The 27,231-nt window shown below is 32.4% G+C and overlaps 1 protein-coding gene across 3 annotated transcripts in view; it reads right to left on the bottom strand.

Annotated features, from left to right (window-relative positions):
• Positions 1 to 24,710, bottom strand: part of LOC114337944 (probable chitinase 10) — an 83,223-nt gene extending 58,513 nt beyond the window's left edge. For 2 of the 3 annotated variants that reach the window (XM_050649137.1, XM_050649138.1), the window contains exons 1-4: positions 24,592 to 24,710; positions 24,490 to 24,534; positions 12,240 to 12,449; positions 5,852 to 5,869 (exon numbers count right to left, since the gene is read on the bottom strand). In XM_050649137.1, coding sequence (XP_050505094.1) covers positions 5,852 to 5,869; positions 12,240 to 12,449; positions 24,490 to 24,534; positions 24,592 to 24,598 — 280 coding nt within the window. In that variant the 5' untranslated portion in view covers positions 24,599 to 24,710. The remainder of the gene's footprint in view (positions 1 to 5,851; positions 5,870 to 12,239; positions 12,450 to 24,489; positions 24,535 to 24,591) is intronic. The other variant, XM_050649136.1, reaches the window with a different exon arrangement.
• Positions 24,711 to 27,231: the final 2,521 nt, after the last annotated feature.

Below are 27,231 nucleotides of genomic sequence, written 5' to 3'. Positions count from 1 at the left end.
TTGATTGTTAAATTGTCTGTATCCTCTGTTCGAATAATTTCGTTGATTGTCCGTTGCTTCTCCTTCGTTCCGTTGTCCGAAGTTATTTCTTCTTCCTCTGTCATATTTGTTATGGTATCCTCTTCTGTATTGCTGCTGTCCTCTCCTATTCTCGTAGTTTGTCCTATAATTTAAGACTCTTCCTTGTGCATTTTCTTCAGTCGTATCGATCGACAAAAATTTAGATACTACTTCCTGCGGTGATGTAAAGTTACCTGCTTCCAGTATTAGCTTAGCTTTCTCTGCATTAGCGTTTCGTTTCATTGTTGTTACTACGGCTTCCGTCGTATATTTCTTTGCTAAGTCAAGTGGCATTCCTTCCGCTATGTATGCTACTTTTAATTGTTCTGCTAACTCTTCCACTTCAGATGCGTACACTGCTGCATCTCTATGCCCTTGCCTTTTTTTGGCTAATTTGGCTATTAAATTCTTCGGATTATCACCTTTTAATTCTTTCTTTAGTACTTCAGCTATCCGTGGAATTGTATCTTCTGTGGTTATTAGGTTCCTAGCCTTATTGGTGAGTCGCGTTTTTATTAGCGTTACAGCTGTGTCTTCATGACCTTCTGCCAATTTTCCAAGTAGTTCTAATGCGTCTAAAAATGGTTGTAACTTCCCTGCGCTTCCATCGAACTCGTTGGGCAATATCTTGCTTGCTATATTCAAAAATTCATTGATTGTCAAAGCCATGTTTAATATTGTTATATCTTGTTTTATGTCACCTTTTTTCTCTTTTATTTCGTCGTTAATTATTTCTTCTTCTCCTTCCTCGTCGCTTTTTCCTTCTTCTATTTCCTCATCGCTTTGTTCCTCTTCAACTTCCTTGTCGATTGGTTGATGTATTGAACTTGGAACCACTGTTCTCACATTTACTGCTTGAAATGATCGTATAACTTTGTCTCTGATTTTTCCAAAATATTTGTTGCACGATTCCCTTTGTTTGTCCGAAAGTGCTTCCCAGTTTTTCCTAGTCAATTGCGTGAACTTGTTATAAGCTTTAATTAGCTGTGTCGTTACTTCTTCCTTTATGTCCTTAGATTTCGAAACTTTTTTCTTTAAGACTCTTCTGCTTTGCCTGTCTATTTCTTGTGCAATTTCCTCAACTATTTTGACGAAATCTTCCCAAGTAACTTTGTTGCTACTCATTTATACATAATTTTTTTCTTTTTTCCAGCTTCTGCACTTCTTAGCGAAAATATAAATTCGATAGTCTTACGGTGTATATAGATATGTAGTATATAGATATATAGTAAAAAAAATATAGAGATAAAATAATACGTCAATATATGGTAAAAATATGTAAAAATTGCAGTAGTAATAAAAATTCAAAAATAAATAACGTTATATTAACCCTTGTAAATAAGTAGTTAGAATAATAATTTAAATGTATTATGCATATAGCGTATATTTGTTATATCGTATATTTATTTTGATAGGTATATTTACGATAGCAAATATTAAGATCATAAAAATTGCAAAAATGTACTGAAAATCAGTAGTCAAATAATAAATGAATAAAAGTCAGCAAGGATAAAGTATACGTTGATAAATATGTAAAAAATCATATAAAATTGTATCATTGCGTCCTATAATAACTTAATATGAGGGTAAAAAAAAATCTTTGTATATTGATAAATATTGATAATAGAATAGAATAATTAAGTAAAAATAGGTAAACTTGAAACATATATTAATGTAATTAAGGTAGCACATAATGTTTATACTTTATACTTTATATTAATCAGGAAATACCATAAAAATAGCTAATATGGACTTACCACTTTTACGCGTCTTTGTTCGTATCACAAGTCCTCGCTGCACGTTCCATAGCATTGTCCATTTTCCATTGTCCCACGATGTTCCATCTCCATCCTATTCCATTTTCAGCTCCGCGTCGGCCTGATGTCTCCATCCATTTTACATACCACACTGTTGTCTAAGGTGGTCTAGGTGCCTGAACATTGACGTGTTTCTTCATACCTGTCCTGTTTACCAGTCCTGAGTTCTTCCCTGGTTCTGGATCGCCATATGACAGCCCTGGGCACTAAGGCTATCTTCTCCCGGTGAGGGTGGTTATCCCTTATCCGAGGGGTGGAATAATTGATACGCTTACTTGTTGAGTTGGTTTATTTACACTCGCATTAGTATAAGCTGGTAGCACCGCACCCAAAGAACATCTCGTGTAGAAAGAGACACTATCTTTAATGTCGAAATATTACGTCTGATCACCAAAATAGAATGACGAATGTCTCATATAATAATAAAGAATTCCCTTGTTATAGTTTAACTGTTTATATATTCAGAAATGCCTATTCAGCATCGACCATGAAAAGTGTTTATAATTGACTCTGCAATTATTAGTGAATCGTGATCTTGGCTAACAATATTTATATAATCGAATGAAGGTTGTAATGTTGTTTTGATGACATAAATAACTGAAAGTAATTATCGTAGATAATTACAGGGTGTTTTTAAGATATATCTACTGAGTACAGATGAATTCTTGTACACAGATAACAACAATGATTTACAGAACGTTATGCAACGCCTTAATGAACGCTGTCATGAGTACGGACTGAAGATGAATTTAAAGAAAACTAAATGCATGATCATAACTAAATCAGCACAAGTAAACATCCAATTAACTATTGAAGATACTGTGATTGAGAGTGTGGATAACTACAAATACTTAGGAACATGGATAACATCAAATGTAGACCAAACCAAAGAAATTAAGACACGTATTGAAATAGCACGTGCATCATTCATTAAACTTAAAAAGTTTCTTTGTTGTCGGGATATAAGGTTAGAACTACGTCTAAGGATGCTTCGATGTTACGTGTTCTCTACTCTTCTTTACGGCTTGGAAGCGTGGACGTTGAAACAAGTCCATTTGAATAAGTTGGCCGCCATTGAATTTTGGTGTTACAGAAGAATCCTACGAATATCATGGATTCAAAGAATGTCGAACGTGGAAATAACTAGAAGGATAGGAAATCAACCGGAAATAATACTAACTATCAAAAGACGAAAACTTTAGCAATTGGGACATGTGATGAGAGGGCAAAAATACTCATAATTACAACTTGTTATGCAAGGCAAAATCCGAGGAAAGCGAAATGTGGGAAGACGAAGAACATCCTGGCTTAAAAACTTACGGGAATGGTTCGAATGCAGTAGTGCAGAGCTATTTAGAGCGGCAGTCAACAGGGTCCGCATTACTATGATGATTTCCAACCTTCGATAGAAGATGGAACTTAAATAAGACCACCACAGAAATATACTTTATGCTCTATCACATAAAATATACAGGCAAGACATTAACAAAAATAGCCCTACACAAGACACTGACAAAAAAAGCAATATGCTCCCTCAAAAATAACTAATCTCCAGAATCTCCAGGACCTGACAATATTCATGCTGAAGTGCTAAAACTCTTATGCGAAACGGACAACTCATTCCTAGAAACCCTAAATATATTTTTTTAATAATATATACGACAGGGGCAGAATTCCGGAAAATTGGTTACAATCAACCTTCGTGGCCATTCCTAAAAAACCAAACACTAAATTGTGTGACCAACATAGACTGATGAGCCTAATTAATCATATCACCAAAATCTTCACCAAAATCATATAGAACAGAATCTACAACAAGTGTGAAGCGGAAATCAATGAGTCAAAATTTGTGACAAGCACAAACACAAGCAGTGTTTTGTCTGCAAGTATTAGTACAGAGGTGTAGAGATATGAACAAGAATGTATGTGTAGAGATATGAACAAGAATGTCAACATGTGCTTTGTAGATTACTCGAAAACCTTTGACAATGTGAGATATGACCAACTAATTGAAATTCTACAAAGCATAGGAATTGATGATAAGGACATCCGAATTGTGACAAGACTCTACTGGAATCATTAATACTAAATAAACTACATTATTGGATCCAATGGTAAATAATACTGAACAAAATAAATAAATTAGGTCTACGTACACCGTCATCTGGTAATATGAGCCTATCCAAACTACGTAATCAAAATAAGTCAAAATAAAATTACTAAAAATGCGAGGCAGTGTTAGTCACACTTATACAGACTAAGTAACAGAGATGTAACCAAACTAAACCATAAGTAAGATAAATACCTAAAGTCTAGAGATTAAGTATTCTGGAAACTACATAAACTTGATTCATGCTGGTATTCACTAACTATAAAAGTCGGCAATGCGTCCACAGAGAGCATTGATATCAGAAAAGGTGTGCGACAGGAATGTGTTCTCTCCCCTCTCCTTTTTAATATTTACTCCGAACAAATTTTTAAAAAAGTACTGGATGAAGCAAACGAAGGCATAAAAATCAATGGAGAATTGACAAATAACATCCGATATGCGAAGGATATAGTCGTACTTGCCAGTAGTATCGATGAACTTCAGTATCTTATAGGCAGGGTACAAAGAGCAAGTGAAGAAAGAGGGCTTAACTTCAACATAAATAAAACAAAATGGATGCTGGTCAGCAAAACTCAAAAACCTGCCAGACAATTGAAGATCAAAAACCAACTAATTGAACACGTTGACTCGTATATTTACCTTGGAACAGTCGTCAACTCGAAATGGGATTAAACAACCGAAATACGATCTAGAATTGAAAAGGCCAGAGCAACATTTAACAACATGAAAAATATATTCACCCATTCGACATATCTCTCCCACTAAAAGTACGGCTGCTAAAGTGCTATGTATTTCCAGTCTTGCTGTATGGCGCAGAATATCTTCAAAATATCCTGGACGACTCACATCACCAACGTAGAGGTACTGCACCGAATGGGAAAACAAAAAGAATTCTCTTTCACAATTAAGAAACGGAAACTTGTATACCTCGGTCATATTATGAGACGTGATAAATATCATATACTCCAACTGATAACACAGGGTAAAATAGAAAGCAAACGCGGACTCGGAAGAAGAAGACACTCATGGCTTCAAAACTTGTGCCAATGGTTTGGACTAACATCGATCGAGTTATTCAGAAACGCGGCAAACAAAATTAAAATTGCTATGATGATAGCCAATATCCGCAACGGACAAGGCACATGAAGAAGAATAAGCCCTACACAAAAAGAAAAGAAAATAGCACCAGCTTCCAGGACAATACATTAAGAAAAAGCAATTACATAGTGATGTATATAAACTGACATGAAATGTGGTGTCTATTCAAAAACTTAGATTCGTCAAACTGACTGAACGTTTGACAAACGTATAACAAACCACAAAAGGGTTTTTAATAATAGCTAAAGAGGCCTTAAGCTATCTTTATTAGAATCTATAGAAATTAAAAAATACAGATACAATTCTGAATGACTAACTTGAGACAAACAGCTCCCCACTCCTGAACTTATTCAGTTCAAGGCTCTAAAGTGTAGAAAATTAGTAAAATACATCATTTGGGAAATTCACTCTGCTGAAACAGCTGCAGTGACATTGACCTATAATAAATGTTGTAGGAGTATTGAAAACAAAAAGTTTTCAGTTTTATTGTTAGATAACAATAATTATGATTTAATCACAAACAGCAGTTTATACCCTCTCGTACAGGACTATAAATTCTGTGCAAACATCTGTTTTATTTAGAAAAATGTTTGATGCGTGTCTAGTTTTTTTAACAAAAATTCTATGTTACGTTTTTGCTTTCTGGAAAATGGGTCCTGACCCCTTTCTTGAATTACATATCTTATCATACATATCTTATACTACATATCTTCACGACAGTAAACCTCTTAGGGTGTAAAATTTTAAAAACAATTTTCGTACTCACCTGGAAATGGAATTTGGTCTGAAATGAGAGAAAAAGTTAGTATCCGCATACAAAAATTCTTAGATTTTAAAATAAGCTATAATGATTTGGCTAAAGTTATTTTATAAACCAATAAAAGATACATATACATTGACAGTGCTCACGCAGGTCTTCAGTACAGTCCTTAGACTTTGCGCTCAAATTTCGAACACCTTTATATGTTTTAGTCCTTTTCTGCTTTATCTAACCATCTTTTTCTTGGTAGTTCCAAGTTTTCCTTCTTCTGTCACTAATTTCTTTATTTATTAATATCTTTGGTATTTATTTGTTCTTCTTTCATTCTTTTTAAATGTCCCAACTAGGGAGCGGATTTTATGCTAAATGCATATTGCATGCATATTTCGCATATTTGAGAACTTTACTAAATTTTGCATATTTTTAAAGAAACATGTATATTTTGTGCCTATTTGAAAACATTAAGTAAAAAAAATTTAAATTTTTTAATTCGACACAAAATATTTCCCCGCACAGGCTGTTCTATTAATTCGAGAAATACCTGAAGAGAGACGGCTCATTCACTGCCTTTTCATTTTTTTCTTAGAAAATACCCGGTCTTTACACAAAGTACTCTAGGATGTTAAAATGATGAAAGGATGGTTTACCGGGAAATCCGAATTTTATTTACTTTTATTATATTAAGTACAATTTGTATCCCAATTTAGTAGGTACCTATAATTCTGGTGATTTTTTTAAATCCCCTATTTAAGAGAATTTATACCATAGTTTTACGATTTTCTAACGGAAATTGAAATATTCATGCATTAGATCAGATCCCGTCTTTAAACGACTTTAAAACTTTGGAGGACAATATATGCGAAATTTTTAATGGAAATTTTGAAATTGATTTTGGTGCAGAATTTTCGGCTTTAACAAGTTATTTTAAATACGCCCCAATTACTTCTGTTGATGTTGAAAGGAGTTTTTCAAGTTATAAAAATATTTTATCTGATCAAAGAAAATGGTTCCTCGTAAAAAATTTGGAAAAACACATTGTAGTGAATTATAATCGAAGATATATATAGTGATATTGTTATTTTTATTTTAAATAGGTAACTATTGGTATCAGTTTTTGTAACAAATGTGAATAAATTGCATATATAAATCAAAAAATATGAAAAAAATTTTTTTAAGAAACTCTTTTCTTTAGTTACGTGTGACTAAAATTAAAAATATAAAAAAATCAACTAAAAAGCAAAAAATAAAAAAAAGTGAAAAAATCTAACACATTCGTCAAAGAAAAGCGTGGCGCGTCTTCATCGAATAAACAGTTTTCGCCCCACGCTTTTCTTTAACGAATGATTTTTTCAATTTTTTTTACTTTTTGCTTTTTGGTTGATTTTTTTATATTTTTAATTTTAGTCACTCGTAACTAAAAAAAAGCGTTTCTTAAAAAATTTTTTTTTCATATTTTTTATTTTTTACTTTTTAGTTTTACACTTTTTAAACATTATAATATATCGTCATGTTTATTAAAATATGTATAGGTAAAACATATTATGATGTACTAACATGAAAAGTAGTCGGAATCGGCAAAAAATTTGAAACTTTATTGTTCATTTATGAAGCATAACGTAAACAATTAACGTAAAAAGTGAAATTATGTATAGTTCATATCATTAGCTAGAATTTTGTAAAAGTTTCAAGTTTTTATATTGTAAAAAGCAAGAAAATTTAAGCATTTCCCATTAAAATAGTTTTTTTTTATTTAAACAATTAATAAACATAAAATGTTTATTTTTTATTGACTATTCGTGTAGGTATTGTTCCCACGAATGCATATATCTGCAAATTTTCATTCATTTGCTTTGGAGACAAGGCAGTCAAATTAACGTCTAGAGATTTGACGCAAACTATTGAACTAAATAAAAGCGTTTAAAAAAATAATGATTTTATTTGAAAGATAATAAATAAGATTGCCGCCCCCCTATCAAAGAACCCCCTAGATAGAATAGAACAGAAAATTTGTGGTTTCTCGAAATGCGCATTTTTTGAATTTTTGTGCATATCTTGCGCATATTTCGTAATTTTTTACTGCATATATATGCGCATATTTCATCAAAATTGATCACATATAAATCCGCTCCCTAGTCCCAACCATCTTAATCTTAATGCTTTTACAACTTCTGATAATGGATTCATGATCTCGGCTTTGGCTCTTAGTTTATATACTTCCACCTTTTTATTACCTCCAAAAATATTTCGAACTATTTTTCTTTCCTCTATATTTATTATTTTTTCTTGTCTTTGGTTTAGCACTTATATTTATATTTCGGTTACATAAGAGACTGTCAAGACTGTTTCGTGTATAATATATATTTTGGCTTATCTCGACATATTTTTAAGATGTAAGGATTTTGTGTAAGACTCACTCCTGCCTTAACATGTCCTTTAAGTAGTTTTGCGTTTTAGGTCTGGATCCCGTGTATGAAAAAAAAGTTGATTAATAGCAAGCTGAAAATTTGTTAATAGCTTAAGGGTGTCTAGTCGAATAAACATTGATATGTGTGAACACTGGAACAGGGGCAGTTTTAATTGTGGAACACGTTAAAAATTTGGAACGGTCACAGCACGAAAACGGCACATTTATTTTGTCCGACAGAACAGACTTAAGCTCTTCGAACAGAGATTAAACTCTCATGCAAAAATCAGACTGCTATTTATCACCAAATGGGCGTTTTAATGAGTGGAACATGTAGAATATGTCAAATGACAGGAATTATGACAGGTAATAAATAGCAGTCTGATTTTTTCATGAGAGTTTAATCTCTGTTCGGAGAGTTTAAGTCTGTTCTGTCGGACAAAATAAATGTGCTGTTTTCGTGCTGTGACCTTTCCAAATTTTTAACCTGTTCCACAATTAAAACTGCCCCTGTTTCAGTGTTCCCATATATCAAAGTTTATTCGACTAGACACCCTTAAGCTTTTAACAAATTTTCAGCTTGCTATTAATCAACTTTTTTTTCATACGCGGGATCCAGACCTATTTTGTATCATAATGAGCTTCATTATGATACAGATTAATCAACAGAATCGCGATATGGCATTCACGATTAAGGTGGAACACGCGCAGTGACCAATGGCGAGCCAAATACATACGCTTTGACAGTATTCAGTATGTAAATAAACTGACTATTTTAAAAATTAAATCCTTTTAAGAAAATGTCTGAAGACGATACGGATATTAAAAATGTATCCTCAAATTCATTTTAATAATTGTAATATTGATAATATAAATGTATCAACCAAATCGGAATGGGACGTTTCATCGCCGCCGGTTCATCGCCGCCGTTTCGATGCCGTCGGTTCATCGCCAGTCCATTTCATCGCCGGCCGTTTCATCGCCGGCTGTTTCATCGCCAGTTAGTCAGTTGATCTTGTATTATGGGAGATGACACGACAGGACGTTAAATTCAGTTTAAAACTTATGACAAATAAATAGATTAAAAATATTATTATATTAATTTACTGTTCTATTTCTACTTCCCCCTAAATTTGATACTAAACAGTATTAAATTTGTAGTATTAAATTATATTTTATATTATAAAAGTTTCAAAGTCTATTAAAAGATTAGAAGTATAGCAACGGGAATGGTCATATCTCGCATTTCCTAGAATTCCTAATTAATACTAAAAATAAATAATAAATGTAACTTTCGAAAATTGGTCGAAAATTCGGAAATATATCAGTTAGCGATTAACTGACTAGCGATGAACCGGCGGCATCGAAACGGCCGGCGATGAATCGGCCGGCGATGAACTGGCGGCATCGAAACGGCGGCGATGAACTGGCGGCGATAAAACGTCCTAGACCCCAACCAAATAATTAATTTAACCATATAATTACGTAATTTGTTTGCCTTACAAAATTAATCAATTTGAATGTATATTTTTGTTGTGAATGATCATAGAAAAAATCGTGTATACAACTTGCATTTAATTATCATTATGAAGCTCGTATTCTATACGAAACTAGCCGCTAGGCGGTTCGTTTCTTATCCGTCATACTCGCTTCATAATGACCATCATTAAATGCTCGGTTCATGATATACTATTTTGGATCTCATGTATACACATATGTCCAAAAGTTTGGAATATTGGAATATTTCATCTTTTTATTGATTTTTATATATAAACTCTTCTGAATAGTTAAACATAATTTTGTTTCAATTCTCAACCATACTAAATAAACTTCAAAACCAGATAAACGATATATGCAAAAAAATGATTTATTCTCTTGAAGTGAAAAACTTAAATATACAACTTACATTTAAAAATAAATTAGTATAGAAAAAAATAATTTTAATAAAACTAATAATTAGTATTTCCTTCATTGGCCTGTATGATGCATGCCTGTAGGCGATTTGGCATACTGCCGATTAACTGGCCGAGCTGGGCTTGCGGAATTCTCTCCCATTCTTCACGAGCAGCATCTTTTATTTCTCGAAGTGTAATAGGAGGATTGTTTCGCTTCTTGATTCGTGTTTTCACAATGTCCCAAGCATGTTCAATAACGTTCATGTCGGGGAAATTCGAGGGCCACTGTAATGTAGATATTCCTTCTCCTTTCAGAAAATTTTGTACTGCTGCTGTTCGATGAGGAGCTGTGTTGTCATGCATAAACACAAATTCATCACCTACTGCCCCTCAGAATAGACGTACGGCAGGATTTAAAACTTCCTCGATGTACACAGCACCAGTGACTCTTCTCTCCAGAACCAGCAGTGGCGTCCGTGTACCACTCATAATACCACCCCAAGCCATAACACTGCTACCTTCAAATGGGACACGCGGTTGGGCTGTTTCTAGTCCGTCTTGTCGTCCTGGGGCCCTCCAAACCAGTGTTCTTCGCCAATCAGATACCAATTCAATTTTTGACTCATCAGAGAACATCACATTATTCCAGTTAGGACCATGATGCACCATTTCTCTAGCCCATTGCAATCTTACTATTTTGTATTGGTAGGTTAGTTTAGGAAAATGTAGGGGTTTTCTACGATACAAATTTACCGCATTTAGTCTGAGTGTTATCGTTTGCCGTGAAATATTCAGTCCTTGAAACCTAGAAATTTCTCTGGATATACCATTTGTAGATTTCAGACGATATTTACGAGCTATCAATGTTATCTGCCGGTCTTGCGCTGCTGTTGTACATCGACTTCTACCACTTCTGGGACGATCCTTGACGTCATTTGTATCTTTTTTTTTAAATTTTCGATACAGCACTCTCAGTAACATCAACAATATTCGCGATATCGCTTTGACTAAAGCCCTGTTGTAACAAAGCAATTACTCTAGATCTGTCAAAATGAGATATCACGTCTCTAGGCACTTTTAAACGGCTCAATTCAACTTTAAACAAAGACTGAAATAACGTGTAAGTTCGCTAATCAGTTGAATGTGACCAGAGTGATACAAAAACTATTAAAATTTTTTGCCATTTTCATTTAAAAACCCTTTAGAATGTATATCAACAACAGTTTTGAAACCACCATAGGCGTAGATATATTATTTGTACGTATTCCACACTTTTGGACATGTGTGTATTAGTTCCATAGTCAGTAAAATTTTCAACTTGTTCTAATTCTAGGACGTTACCTGCATATTGTTTACCGTACTGTAAATTTCATGAAAATTGCTTTTTTTTAATAATAACTAGGCTGACTCTTTCTGCTGAGGTTTAAAATGCATTGCATATGCCTTTTAATATATTTGTAGATCTAGCCATAATCGGAACATCATTCCCATAAGCCAACACCTTGTGGCGGTTTGTTCTTTTTTTAAAGTTAAAAGTTTTTAAAGTTTTTTAAAGTACAAGTTTAATTTAAATTGCTATCTCTTAGCGTCCATTCTAAACACAGAATAGCAGTGCTGTTGACAGTTTCTTTTATTTAAATCTAGTTTGCTTTATTTATAAACTCAGAGTTCTACGTTGTATTTAAGCTTCATGCTTAATATATAATATTAAGAATATTATACTCAGCATCTTCTCTCTGTTTGCCTCAGTGTAAAAATGTGGTCTGTGACCATTGTGCCATTATTTGTTGTGTTTACTCTAGTAATTTTCCCAAAAATTATTAACCTATAGCGTAATGTATTGGCCATATGTAATTATAAGCCCCACTCGCGACGCTATTTATTGGATTCTATTTTAGTTAAGTTCACAGGTAAAATATTCAATTAGTCGTGTTTAGTATGTAGCCAAATAAAGGTTAATTTTGGGCTTACAAATGTTTTTGTACCAAACATTACATATAGAATGAATTTACTAATTACCTTGATACACTTTTAAGTGTTCCTTTCAATTGACATATTATATAACAAATCTCAAACAAATTAAACATTTACTTACGGCATTCGGTGTTTGCAGCAAAGTCACAAGCTTTGCGATCTTCATTCCAAATGAAAATGTTGGGACAGTCCAGGACTACCAGAGAATTATCTTCACACGCTATATATTTGTGACAGTCATATGGGTATGCACGGTAATCTAATTCGTCCTGGTTACATGGAAGTTTATATGATTCGTGGGAGGCATTGTAATATGCTGTACAATAATGAGCTAAAATATTAAAAAAAAGTTTTTAGGGTACGTATTTTCGGCTGCAATGTTATTCAAATGCGGATTTATTTTTTTCGAATCCTGAGAAAACTGATAAGTATTTTTGAAAAATTTAAACGCAGAACGAAAGAGCTTACCGAGGGCCGAAAGTCCCAGAAAACTTCTATAATGTTTATTTTAATAAATTACAGGGGTGAAAAACTAAGAGAAAATGTAGTGTGATTTTTAATTTCAAATATCTCATTCAAAAGAAACTTTTTATTCATTCTAAGGGACTTTAGTCCTCGGTAATAAAGCAATCTTTCATTCTGCGTTTAAATTTTTCAAAAATACTTATTAGTTTTCTCAGAATTCGAAAAAAATTATTACATTTAAAATACATTGAAAACTTTGACAGGCGTCAAAATGTTCCTTTTCTCTTAAGAATATTTAGTTAGTTATAAAAATCTATAATTACATAATAAATTATATTTCATCTATACAAATATTATAAAATCGACAAAAACTCTTACAAGAAGTTCAAAGATCAAAATCTATAATTCCATCGTCAGACCTGGTCTACTGTATGGATGCGAAACGTGGACCATGACCAAAGCAAACGAATAAAAGCTCAGACGTGTTGACCGAAAAATACTTAGAACAATTTTCGGACCTCACCACAACTAACATCACCACAAACCAATATAGGATCAGAACCAATATCTAATTAAAAGCAGTCTACAATGACACCGATGTTGTCCAAGAAATTGAATCACAGCGACGAAGATCGGCAGGCTACGTGCACAAACTTTCATAACGAGAGACTTGTAAGACTGGTATGGGAGGAGATTCTTACAGGCAAAAGACCACTCAGGTCGTACTCAGGACGTACTCTGGGACGTCCCAGAATACGATGGAGAGATAAGCAGATTTCCGGAAAATGAACATTCCATTTGACCCTAAGTTGATGGAAGACCGAACAAATTAGAAGAAAGTTGTACAGTCATCTAAGACCCACCCAGGGTTTTAGCGTTAGGTGACGATAATGATGATACAAACATTAGCCCAAGCAAATTGCATTGGCACACTAGGGTGTAGAAAGCGAGCTGTTAAGCAATATTTCCTAGCATTGAAAACCGCACAGGAATAGGTCTGCCTATTCATCAATGAAGATAAAACCAAGTACATGTTGGTCAATAGGGATCCTACAGCAAATGAAGAACTGGTAACAATATCTGAAAGCCATACCTTTGAAAATGTCGACAGCTTCGTAAACCTTTGCCAGCTGGTGACTTAGTACCAACCGAAGCTTAGAAATTAAAAGACGAATCAACCTCACAAATATAGCATACTATGTAGATATGTCTGAAATTGATCTAATTTAAGCAAAGCTTGTGAATCCTTTATATCATTATAATAACCAAATAATATTTTGGCTCAGTGCGTACCTATAACCAAGAAGAATATGGAATAGTTTTAGCAAGGTAATGCTAAGTAAACTAGAAAACTCCAGAGCTCAGATGATAATCCTACTTCATTATCTTCTTAAAAATTAATTATGTCGTAACCATATTATTTGCCGTATAAATGGTCTGCAAAACGGTCAGCAAAACAAAGTTACAATCAATGAACACCAGAGCGCATGGAATAAAGTACGAAAGAGTCCCCAATATCACCTATTTGGGCTCCAACGTTAACGATAACTGGGATATAAACAAATAAATAAGGATACTAAAACAAATTGAAAGACCGGAGCCGCCTTCTAAAATCAATAAAAATTTGAAAGTTACATGTCAGCCATGTAATCAGACATCTAATAGAAAGATATAACCTTCCACACACACCTCTTAACCGTGGAACTGCACACTGGGGGCTGAAAAACCCAGGCGCATGAATCGTTCAATGTAACTTGCACATGTCTGCGTCTTTTGGCGATCCCCTGCACGTAAATTCAGTTAAGACCGACTACATTGGGAGACAGTTGTATAGTTTGCTGTGACGGTTTTAGTGTAGCTGTGAGTACTTCGGACCCCAGTGTGCAGTTAAAGGGTGTTAAAATTTTGAGGTGATTTTTTGTTATTTGCTAGTATGGCAGATTCTAAGAGAAAATATTAGCGTCCATTGACAACACAAGAATTAGAGTGGGAAGCTGAAAACCTGTGGGCGAATGAAGATGAACCTCAGACCATCGAAGATGATTTTGGAGACTCATCACCTAAAGACGATGATTATGTTCCTGAACATCAGTCTGACACTAAAAACGAACAAAGTGACGACGATAATGAAAGAGAACAAACAGAACCCAATACCTCGCAAAGAAATATCGCCAGTATACTAGGAAAATTGTTTAGAACATCGTACTGTTTGTTTAGAACATCGAGCTCAATTATGTTATGTGTGTCAGAGCCAAAGTTGAAGTGCCTGACTAAGATTAAGAAATAGTTATCTTGTAACAACATTTATGTTTTATTTTAGTTTAAAGGGGTTTTTAGAGATAAGTTTTATTTCGCTAGAATTTTATTTATTTTTTTTTTCATATCTCCATATTTAAAAAAAAAGTGTAATAGAAGCACTAGTTTACGTTTTTTAACGTTTATCAAATCTAAAGAGAAACGTTTTTTTTTAAATAGACATATTTTTAAAATAAGATATTGTTGTTTATTGTTTTGTACTACATACAGCAGAAAAAATAAATAAATAACATTTATTACTAAAAAAAAAAATAATTAGGGTTTTCGAGACCCCACTGTGCACTACTGTGCAGGCTACGTTAGATGAACTGCTGTTCTAGGGTTAATATAGGGTAAGATCAGCAGTAGAAGCGTTCCATAATAAAACAGGGTACTGAAAGGAGAAGAAAAATAACAACCATAGTTTGCATTCAGTTTCGAATCAAGCTAAATAACTATTTTGTTTATAACACCTGCTATACTTTTTTTAAATGCCTCTCAAATATTGTGTTAACATGTGCTAAGTAAGAACCCAATACTATGAATTTAGACAAATGCATTGATATATTTTCGCTGTTGAAATTAACATAAATGATAATCTTTCTCTCGATCAGTTCAAAGAGTTTAATTAGCTAACATAATTGACATCAAAGCTATATCTATCAAATTACCTTGGATTTAAAGATAAGATTTTGTTAATGTAATTGTAAATTGTTGTCTTTTAAATTAACAAAATACTTTAAAACAGCCGCTAAAATATATATTGCAAATGCGTGTTATATAAATATTTATGCCATTTTACCTTTTAGCTGAAAAACATGTTTTTTTTTATTTACAAAAAGCCTCATCAACCATAGAAGGTTATTAGCGGATAGGATAGAATAGAAATAATATGCTTTATTGCCGTTGAAAATTGTACAGTTTTGTAGACAAAGCTTAAAAACAGTCGAAAAACAAAACAATAACAAATAAATTTACTAAAAATACATACATCGTCAATATAAATTGAAAAAAAAAAAGGAAAACAAAAACAATCTATTGCAAAATTTAAATAAATTGCAAATAGTCAACCTTAAGAATTAATAAATTTAATAAGTTAATACGTTAATGAGTTAAGCTGCTACATAATATGATACTCAAATATAGATAAGAAATACTACTTTTAAGCAAGGGTAAATTTGCGTAATTTCTGAGTTATTGACTAAGAAATTCTTCTACTGAATAGTATGGTCTTTCAGATAGATATGCTTTTATCATTTATGGAACTTGGAGAAAGATGTTGCAAATTTAAGTTGCAGAAGGAGATGCTTGTATATTTTTTGCAGAATATAATATGGATATGTTTAGTAAGTCGGTGAACGGGATCGGTAAATAAACGTCAAAGGAAACATTTCTGTGGAATAGTCATGATTAGGTCTTGCTGGTAAGACATGAAGATGTTTAAGCAAATAGATTCTATAATATATAAAGAAAAAAATGTTAAAATTCCGTGGTCTTCTGAAGCCAAACAAGAATCTTATTGCTCTTTTTTCTAATTTAAAAGTAACATTGGATTGAGCAGCTATACCAGAATCCCAGATGCCTAATTATTATAATTTTATAGATTTTGAGTTCAGTTGCTTAACTAATGACTGAAATTGAAAAATTACTTAGATATAGGCCTGGATCCCGCGTACCAAAAAAAGTTGATTAATGGCAAGCTGAAAATTTGTTAATAGCTTAACGGGGTCTAGTCGGACAAACTTTGGTATACGGGAACACTGAAACAGGGGAAGTTTTAATTGTGGAACAGTTTCAAAATTTGGAACGAAATTACGAAAACGTCCCATTTATTTTGTCGTAGAGGACATCCAATTGATTTGTTACCCTTTCATTAAACTTTCAGGCAAAAATCAGAAACACAATAGAAACACAATAGAAAAATAAATAGCACAAATAGAAACATGTTCAAGACCAATAGGTAAGAGACCTTTAGGAAGACTTTTTAAAAGATAGCAGTAAACGTCAAATATATGCATTATTATCATCAGAAAAAACAAGCCTAATAAATGAAAAGAAAAGCATTAAATATAAAAATATTATTATCATTATCATTTATAGTGCAGTCACTGAAGGTGGATATGGGCTATTACCTACGAGTGGTTAGAGAATTTCTCAAGGAACAAAGATGACATGGTGTGAACTTGCGCTTTTACCCTGGGGGTGGATGCCACCCCTTCTCGTGGGTGAAAATAATTTTATTAAAAATATCCCATAATTCGATAGAGCGACAATTTGCAAGAAAAAATTATTATATAAAGTTATTAAAATAAATCAAAACTTTTTGAGTTAATAAAGATCAAAATGTTTAATTTTTCGTGAGAAAAATGCACGTTTTTAACCGATTTTTCATAAATAACTCAAGAACTATAAGTTTTCGCAAAAAAGTTATTGTTACTAAAATTGAAGCTAATAAAAAACGAAATAAAGTCCTTACTATAAAAATATATTAGTTTTAATTAAAAGTGAGTTATAGGTAATTAAATGTACATTTTTTTCGGCGAGTATCCAAATCTAAGTATTCAAGCTTAAATAACGGGAAAATATGCATTTATAACATAATCTTATTTAACATTTGTCAAAGTACTTAGAAATATCTATCAAATGAGCCCTGGAACAAGTTGATAGCATTAAAATTTATGCTCTAAAAATGTTTCAAAATTTATCTTTTAGAAGTTTTTCCAAAAAATTTTGTTGTTTTTTTTAATAACTTCGTTAATTTTTACGATATCAGGTTCTCCTACAAACCATTTGAAAGATAATTCAAAGGACGATTAAACCACGTAGAACATAATCTTTTAAACCTCTTACTTTTTTAAAAATATTGTTGAATGATCCCGGTTACATGGTTCTCGCAGCTTAAGCTTTAACCTTTAACTACCCGCGCATCAAGTTATAACATAACTACACGCGTGGCGTACTTTGTACGCCACAAGAAAATACACTTAAAAACAGCGGATTTGTTTAATTTTTTTTTGAAAAAATACACTTAGTTGTTTGTTGTAAACCTTATTCGGCATCAGTGAATACTTGGAGTTCCTTTTCAGTAAGCCAATTGGGATTTATAACTGGAATCATGGAATAACTGGATTCCATGATAAATAAAATTACTAATAAAAATTTTTTTAAATGTGGTTTTTTACAGGAGAAAAAGTATTGTTTACAAATAAAAATATATTTTTTGCCATAATGACTAAAAAACAATTAAAATATGTACTTATATTACGACTTATAGTAATATAATCCTGGGGTATATTGTCCACCAACGGAAACAACAAATAATAAAATGTAAATTACGATCTTTCCAGAACGCCGATTATAACGAAACTAAAACCAAATTGTAAAGCACATTCCAGTGATAGGTTAGAAAGATAAGCAAGGTCAAAAATTAAATTTTTAAATATATTTCCAGTAGAATTCTTATATCTGGCGTACAAAGTACGCCAGCGCGTGTAGTTAAAGGTTAAACGTTTCTATCTCGGTTATATTTTACCCTGCGGAAATAGTAAGGAAGGTAAAATATTTGATACAGAAAAACTAAAATTTCTTTAAATATAATTTTTCACGTGTATTGAGTATTTTTGGAGTTAAGATCAAAATAAAATGAAAATTACGATATTTTTAAAAATCCTGATTATTTTAAATTATATCTCTTTTTCAATAATATGTATTCTAAACCGGTCAAAATTGTTGAAATCATTACTTATGCTAATATAAAGAAATTATTATAAGGATTACTATAAATTTAAATTTTTGTGGAAATGACGTACCTATGTTTCATTTTTCACATTTCTCTAAAAAATTCGAAAGGGTTCTCTTATTTTCATCATAACTTGCTTAATTGTGACGCTATTAACTTCTACTGGGACTTCTAACTTTTAATTATAACTTTTATTGGGGTAATTATAACTTTTTTTTAAAAGCTTATAGTTTTTGAGTAATATGTAAAAATGATTTGATCTTCAAAAACTCAATGTATTGATGTATTGATTTATATTAATATCAATCAATGTATTGATTTATATTAATAACTTTATATAACAAATATTGCTTATAATGTGTCCTTCTATCGATTTGTGGGGTTATTTTTAATAAAATAGTTTTCACCCACTAGAAGGGGTGGCATCCACCTCAGGGTAAAAGCGCAAGTTGGCATCATGTTACCTTAATTCCTAAGGTATCCTCTAACTACTTACTAATTTTTATGAAAATTGATGGAGGGTCAACGAAATCGGAGGTGAAAACATTCAGCGAGTGCACTATTAGCAGTACAATCCCTAGCGATTATAGGTAACACCTGGGCGTTCAAGGTTCTATTATTGGGTGAGGTGGATTACTCACAGAGACAGTTTCGCCATGTTAATCGCCAACGTCAAGGGGACTTGATAGGGCACGTTAAGAAGAAGGATTACTCATCTATGTCATTTGTAGTTTGTTGTGAGTCTTCGCTGCTGTCGTGACTCCTGTCGTGATTTCTTTCTGCCCTTGGACTAAACTTTCCAGTCTTTAACGTCAATTGCTCTAATATCTTCTTCTACATTATCTAGCCATCTTCTTCTTGGTCTTCCTCTACAGCTGGACCATAATGATGTCCAGTTCTCAATCATCCTTTAATATATCTGAGTGTGGGCGTCTCTGCATGTCTTCTCCATTCTAATGGAAGAGATTTTATGTATCGGAACATATTTTCTCCCTTTAATTTTTCTTAAATTTCGGCATTTGTTTTCATTCTTGTTTGAAGCTTTCTTGTTACATTGTGGTCCAGAATTTTTCTCTTTATTTATCTTCAAAATTTCAGCCGGCTGTCTTCCTTTTCCTTGTTAATCGTCGTTGTTTCCATCCTGTATGTAACAACAGGTCTGATTAAGGTCCTATATAGTTTCTTTTTTTCTTACTTAGAGTCTATAAATATATACATAATCTTAAATACACAGGCTATGGTGGTAGCCACCCTACAACCACCGGTGTTGGGGGTTGATTAACTTGAAACCACTATGTACTTGAATATGTTTATTTAACCCACTAAGTATGACAGTAACTAGTTGGTGTTGAATGGATGCACCCCGTCTGGACTTTAAGGCTATGGGTACATAATTCGCAAATATTTTACGTGTATCCCTACTTTTTCTGTCTTTACACGGCAAATTACGTGTAGTAAAATTCACACTGGTGTGGATATGTAAACATTACTAGAATGTCATTCTACTTGAAAATGTCATAATTAATTTAAAGAGATGGCTTTTGAATGTTCTTAGATAACTGTTATTTTTATAATTTCAAATTATTAATTCAGTTAATAAATGTGATAATTTTTTCACTAACTATGTTTTCAGTGATTGTAATAATTTATTTGTACAACAAAAACTAATAATCAATCGAGAAAAGAGGAAAAGTGTTAAAGTGATTTTTTAATAATATGTTGTTATTTTGGAACGCTTACAATTTTGAACATCTCTAACAACAAAATACTTGGATCACAGGATATATCTGATGTATTCTCTGCTTGGATCTTCCACAAATAATACACAATAAATAACTTTTTATTAAGTTCACGTCTTAAATCAGTTATTTATCAAATAGGGCTTTTCATCGATTGTCATTTGTTTCGAGCTTCTGTCATGTGTCACATAATATTAATACATCTACGACATACGTCTTTGGTTTCTATCATTGGTATATGCCAATAACGTATGACGTAGATATATTAATATTATGTGACACATGACAGAAGCTCGAAACAAATGACTGTGAATGAAAAGCCCTATACACTATATATCAATAATATTTAATCAATTTTCAAAATATTCCCGATGCAATGTCAAATATTTAAAATTGTCACTGATTGTCAGTGTCTGACTGACAATATATGCTGACAATATTATATTCGGTTGAGTGCGTTGTAAGACAAAGACAGATTTGGAAAATATTACCACGGCATTGTGTTCATTTTTTTCAAATCCTGAAAAAACCAATAAATATTTTTGAAAAATTTAAACGCAGAATGAAAGACTAAATTATTACCGAGGGCCGAAAGTCCCTTAGAATAAATAAAAAGTTTATTTTGAATGAGATATTTGAAATTAAAAATCACACTAAATTTTCTCTTAGTTTTTTCACCCCTGTAACTTATTAAAATAAACATTATAGAAGTTCTCAGGGACTTTTGGCCCTCGCTAATAACGTAATCTTTCATTCTGCGTTTAAATTTTTCAAAAATACTTATTAGTTTTCTCAGGATTTGAAAAAAATGAATCCCCATTTGAATAGCATTGCAGCCGAAAATACGTACCGATCCTCTTAACCAAATCTGTTTCTAAATAATGAATAATATCTCCTATCTTTTTACGTATAAATAAAAAAATTGTATTTGTTTGTTATGATTTAATATTTAATGTGATATGATATCTAATGTGACAGTAAGTTTTCATTCCATCGTTTTCGTAATCTTTCCACTGATCGTCTTCCTATTGGGGAATCGTCTCTCACCGTCCTTACTACTGTATTTGTTGTCGTTCGGCTTATGTGATTGTTCCATTCTAGTCTTCTGTTTTTCACCCAGTGTCCACCTTGCATCTCGATCGTATATCTACACTTCTAGCTATATCCCATAGTGTCTTACCATCGATTTTCCGAAGTGTATTCATCTCTGCTGTTTCTACTATTCTTTTTGTCCTTTCTGTATCAGGTCGTGTTTCTGCCGCGTATGTCATTATTGGTCTGATAACTGTTTTGTAGATTCTGCCTTTCACTTCTTTTCCGATATTCCTATTTCTCCATGTTGTTTAATTTAGGCAACATGCGGCTCTGTTTGCTTTATTCACCTGATCTTCCACTTCTGTTTCGAGCTTTCCGTAGCTAGATAGTGTTACGCCTAGATATTTAAAGTCCATGAGTTGTTCCATTATCTGACTCTCAAGCTCTAATTTACACCTTATTAGATTTGCTGTTATAACCATGCATTTAGCCTTTTTTGGGGAAATTAATGTGATACATTTTCTAGCCGTTATATTAAATTGGTGCAGCATACGCTGTAAGTCATCTTCACTTTAAGAGATTAGTATTGGGTAGGCATAGCAGATTATTCTGTTGTTTTTCTCTCATTTGGTAGAAGTTGTTTTTCTTACATTTGGTATCCTTTTTTGTTCTTGCTTTTTTTATTATATCATCCATGATTAGGTTGAACAATAGAGGACTCAGAGAGTCTCCCTGTCTTATCCCATTGTCATCTTTAATTGGGTCATTTAGGTCTTCAGCTACTTTTACTCTTATTGTATTATGCCGGTAGAAATTAAAAAAAGTAATTCTTGCAAATTTAGTGAAAAATTCTAAAAGCCCCCTCGACTCTCTGAAGCAATTTACTCAATGCTTAAATCCAAAATTAACATTAAAAATAAGTTAGATACAAGCCGATATTCCAAATTTATTGCTGTCCTTAAAAGAAAATCCTTTGGCTACAAACCAAAAAAATTCATTGCATAAAGGAGAAATATATAACTTCTCATAAAAATCTGGAGATATCTAGTTAGTAACCAATAAAAAGTTCAAAATAACTTAATCATTCAGATTCTTCCTACTCGTCCAGTAAAATATCACTGTCAATTACGAGATATCAACTTGTTACGTAAATTACTATCGAAGGTCAAGTATAAAGAAATTTAGACAAATGCGGAATTAAGTTATTTCATCATCATCATTGGGTCTACCACGCATGGTGGGTCTTGGCCTGTTCCATAATCAGTTTCCAATCCTTCCTATCCTTCGCCTTGGTTTTCCAATTTCGCACTCCTAACACTCGCAAGTCGTCTTCCACCTGGTTTTTAAATGGTGCTCTGCCCCTGTCTCTTCTCCACAAGATGGAGGGAAGTTGCCAGTAATCGACAAGAGTGGCGACTTCTTTGCGAGTAGGCCAAGATCCACAACGGATTGTCGAGCCACTTATGATTATGAATTTAGAGCTCGGGAAATATGCACTTAAACAACCCCAAAATATGCCTGCAAATATGCACAAAAAAAGTTAAAATATGCACCAAAATATGCTTTTTTGCATTTAATGCATATAAATAAAAAACGCAGTAATCCTTGTATTAAAGGCATCTATTTCATTTTTTATTTTATCCTAAAATCACAAAAAATATTTGTTGAAATTTCTATTACTTACATCATTATATTATTTATTCTTTATATTCATCATAATCATCATTCTTTATTATATCATTATTCCAGTTAAAACTATATATTAATAAATTTTTTATAAATTTTCTAGAGAAAAACTGTTTCGTCTATCCGGTAATAATAATCGTTTATACGCGGAAAAAATTATTTCTAGTTCACATGAAGTTAAAGCATCATACTTAAAATATTGCATAATTGCGGGTTCTACCTGTAAAATTAAATTATTTTCACAATTCCTCATCTTAATAATTTTATTTGTTTGAATTATTTTATGATATCCCTCATTTTCCTTTAACACCGTGCAGAATTTTTGATACATTTTGTTGGTTTCCCCAAGTTGTTTATTTTTTTTTTTTTTTAATGAATTGATGCTTTCGACCCTTTGGTCTAATGAAATGTTTTGTTTTTCTAATTTAGTAATTGATTTAGCAATATTTACAAAATTGGTTTGGATATGTGCCAAATTACTTTGTAATAACGGTTTTTTAAAACATCCAAACATTTTTTATAGCACCTGAGCTGTCTACTTCGAAGCATCGAGCTATTCCCCATGTAGTTATCACAGGTTCAGATGGTAAAGGCACATTAGGTATAAAACGATTTTGAACTCTGTTTTACTATGTATTCACTTTTTCAGAATAATTGATTTAGTGGCATTATCAAACACTTTTGATAAAAAATTAAACAAAACTTTACTGAACTCAATACGGACAGGACAGAACGACCATTGCAATTTGTGTTTTGCTAATACAACTTCTGGTAATTTGTTATTAATTTGTTAAGCTTTCGGGAAAAATAATATTGATTTAGGATTTTATTTAATGCTGCCGCCAATGGGCTTATTGTATTACTGTACATTAGGGCCTATTTTCATATTATGCTAATATAGCCGATTCGCTAATCTGAGACACAACTGTCTACACTACAATTACAATAAAGATGCATTAGAAATAAACAAGCACGAGGAGCACTCCCAAGTCATGATTTGGGAGTGCTCCTCGAACATTCAACGTATTTTGGTTTGTTTATTTCTATATGTATAGTGCATTTTTATTGTGATTGTAGTGTAGACAGTTGTGTCTCGGATTAAAGAATCGACTATACCAACTTTACCAATTGCACTAATTGTGTCCTCAGATGTTTGTCCATATTGTGATATATCTGAAAATATGCACTTTTAATAAATACATATGCTCGTATACAATTTATCCAAAATATGCAAATATGCACTTAATATGCATTTTGCATATTTCCCGAGCTCTAAATGATGATGATTAAGTTATTTAGCAAATGTAAATTCATGCAATTTTGGAGACGTCTTAAAAAATCTTTCTAAAACATCGCAATAGACTCTAAGATTAACCAAATGATAAATTTATTTTTATTCAAAAAATTCTTACCTGAACCTAATACCACTAGTAGGGTACAAAGAATACCATAGACACCTAAAACAAGAGCCGATCATAAATAAATAGCTACAACAATTTGAGCAAAATACTAACCCATCATGTTTCAATGTGTGGTGTACACTTTTAACACTAAATCTTCCCTTGAGCGGTTTTTTATTTTATTGCAAAACTTCTTATCTTATCCTTGATGTCTTCATCTTGTTCATATATCAATTAAACAATGAATGAGAAGTATTTAAATCAATTACTTGTAATTATTATTAGATTCGATAACGAACACTTCAAATAAAAAATAGAATTTAACTTTTTTTATAAAGAAATATTATTAATAATAATAATAAGACACAATTATATACGTCTTACTCTGGTTAGTAAAGCGTTTGATAAAGGTTAGTTTGAGGAATACCCATAGTCCAGGGTTTTTTCCATGACACCTCAACAGTCAGGGTACTGAAGCATTTTTTCGAAAGGTAATATCTATAAGAACAAATTGTAACTATTTACTGCGAAGAATCTGTCGGCCTTTCTTTTCAAATTAATGGAAAGCAGTAATACTTATGGTTTTCTTAGTACAAACATATTCGAGAGAAGAGAAAAAGCTTTAAAATGGCGGATTATAAAGCTTAATACACTCATTCATTGTTAATATAATTGCAAAAAAAGGTAGAAATTGAAAAAATTAATTTCGCAATAACTTTTGTAAAAATGAGTGTACAGTGAGGATTATCGCTTGATTTCTTCCGTCATGACGTTCTCCTTGGTGATCAGGGAGCCTAAGTATGTGAGTTTAATCACCACTTCAAAGGTAGAGTTATCAACCGTGAATTGGTGACCGATGTTTCTGGCTCTATTGTTGCGTGATGTTGCCATCATCTTAGTTTTCTCCTCGTTTACTTGCAGGCCCATATGTTTTAAGGTATTTGAGAAGGTGGTGTATATTTCTTCTAGCTTGCGTGTTGTGAGGGGCAACTAGGTCCACGTCATCTGCATATGCCAATATTTGGGATGATTTATTAAAAATATTTCCTCTGTTGTCTACTCGGGCATCTCTGACCGCCTTTTCCAGAGCTATGTTGAAGAGGAAACACGCCAGCGCATCTCTCTGTCGCAGCCCAACAGGCATTTCAAACCCCTGTGATTGTGAACTGATCCCTGAACTAATCATCCAAGGAAAATTGAGGGCAAGAATGGAGTAGTTCGCAAACCAATGTCGTGGCTACGAAATATAAAGAACTTGACAGGAGAGTAAATAAAACTGGCGAGCTGTTTCATACCGCAAAAGACAGACGTCTGATTCAAAATATTTATTTAAAAATTCATGTACACAATGTTAAGTTTCAATTAGTTTCCACATAATATACAGTAGGGTGTATCATAATAAATACTCAAATAATGAATTTTCGAAATTCAAACTTTCAAGTTGATAAAAAGTTGCCTCTTACATTACTCTTTCAGGGAAAAAAGTTTTGTTTTAATTAAAACATATTTAGGTCTCCCGGAATCGACTTAAACTTTAGAATTTTTTCTCAAAAACACGATTTTTCATCTTTTTTAAATTTCATATTTTTATTGTCAACTTAAAAAAAATTCAAACTTTCAAGTTGATAAAAAGTTGCCTCTTACATTACTCTTTCAGGGAAAAAAAGTTTTAAACTAAAAAGGGGTAGTTCCCTGGATTGGCTGTATACCTTATAGTTAAACAAACTGGAACATGAAGTAAAAACCACTTCTATGTAAAAGGTATATTTACTAAAAATTTTTAGAATCCCAATGGATTCAATAAAATGAGTTCATCAGAACGTTTTCAAACCTATCGGTCCATCATCAGTGATTTGAATACTTGCAAAATAGCCCCAGAACCAAACAATGGTTGTGATTATAAATAAATCTACATTATGTTGAAATAAATTTAAAATGGCTAAACGCCGATGTTAAAGGATTAAACCTCTGGGAACATGGTGAAACTCTACCCGAGGACCCAATCAACCATCTTCGGGTTGATTGGGTCCTCGGGTAGAGTTTCACCATGTTCCCAGAGGTTTAATCCTTTAACATCGGCGTTTAGCCATTTTAAATTTATTTCAACATAATGTAGATTTATTTATAATCACAACCATTGTTTGGTTCTGGGGCTATTTTGCAAGTATTCAAATCACTGATGATGGACCGATAGGTTTGAAAACGTTCTGATGAACTCATTTTATTGAATCCATTGGGATTCTAAAATTTTTTAGTAAATATACCTTTTACATAGAAGTGGTTTTTACTTCATGTTCCAGTTTGTTTAAAAAAAGTTTTGTTTTAATTAAAACATATTTAGGTCTTCCAGAATCGACTTAAACTTTAGAATTTTTTCTCAAAAAACACGATTTTTCATCTTTTTTTTTTATTGAAAATTAAATTTTATATTTTTATTGTCAACTTAAAAAATATTAAGTACGTGATATCAGTGAACAATAAAAATTAGGATAATATCTGTAACTAAGCATAAAGTCACCCGGAATCTTTATGAAAATCTCAATTGTAACAACGAAAAATCGAGGTACGAAATTTATTAAAGAAATACAAAAGTTTACTTAAAGATTACGGATAAAAAGTTGACAAAGAAAAATCTTTAAAATGGTTCTTTATTTCATCTTGAAGGATGTTGGCTAAACAAATCCAGTTAGCCTTCAAAGCCACAGGTATTGTAATGCTTCTTCGATCTGGAACCAAGGGAATTTGTTAGGGCGA

Source organism: Diabrotica virgifera, chromosome 4 (assembly GCF_917563875.1).
Source record: "Diabrotica virgifera virgifera chromosome 4, PGI_DIABVI_V3a".
Classification (NCBI taxonomy): Eukaryota; Metazoa; Arthropoda; class Insecta; order Coleoptera; family Chrysomelidae; genus Diabrotica; species Diabrotica virgifera.
This window is presented reverse-complemented; position numbering and strand designations above follow the sequence as displayed.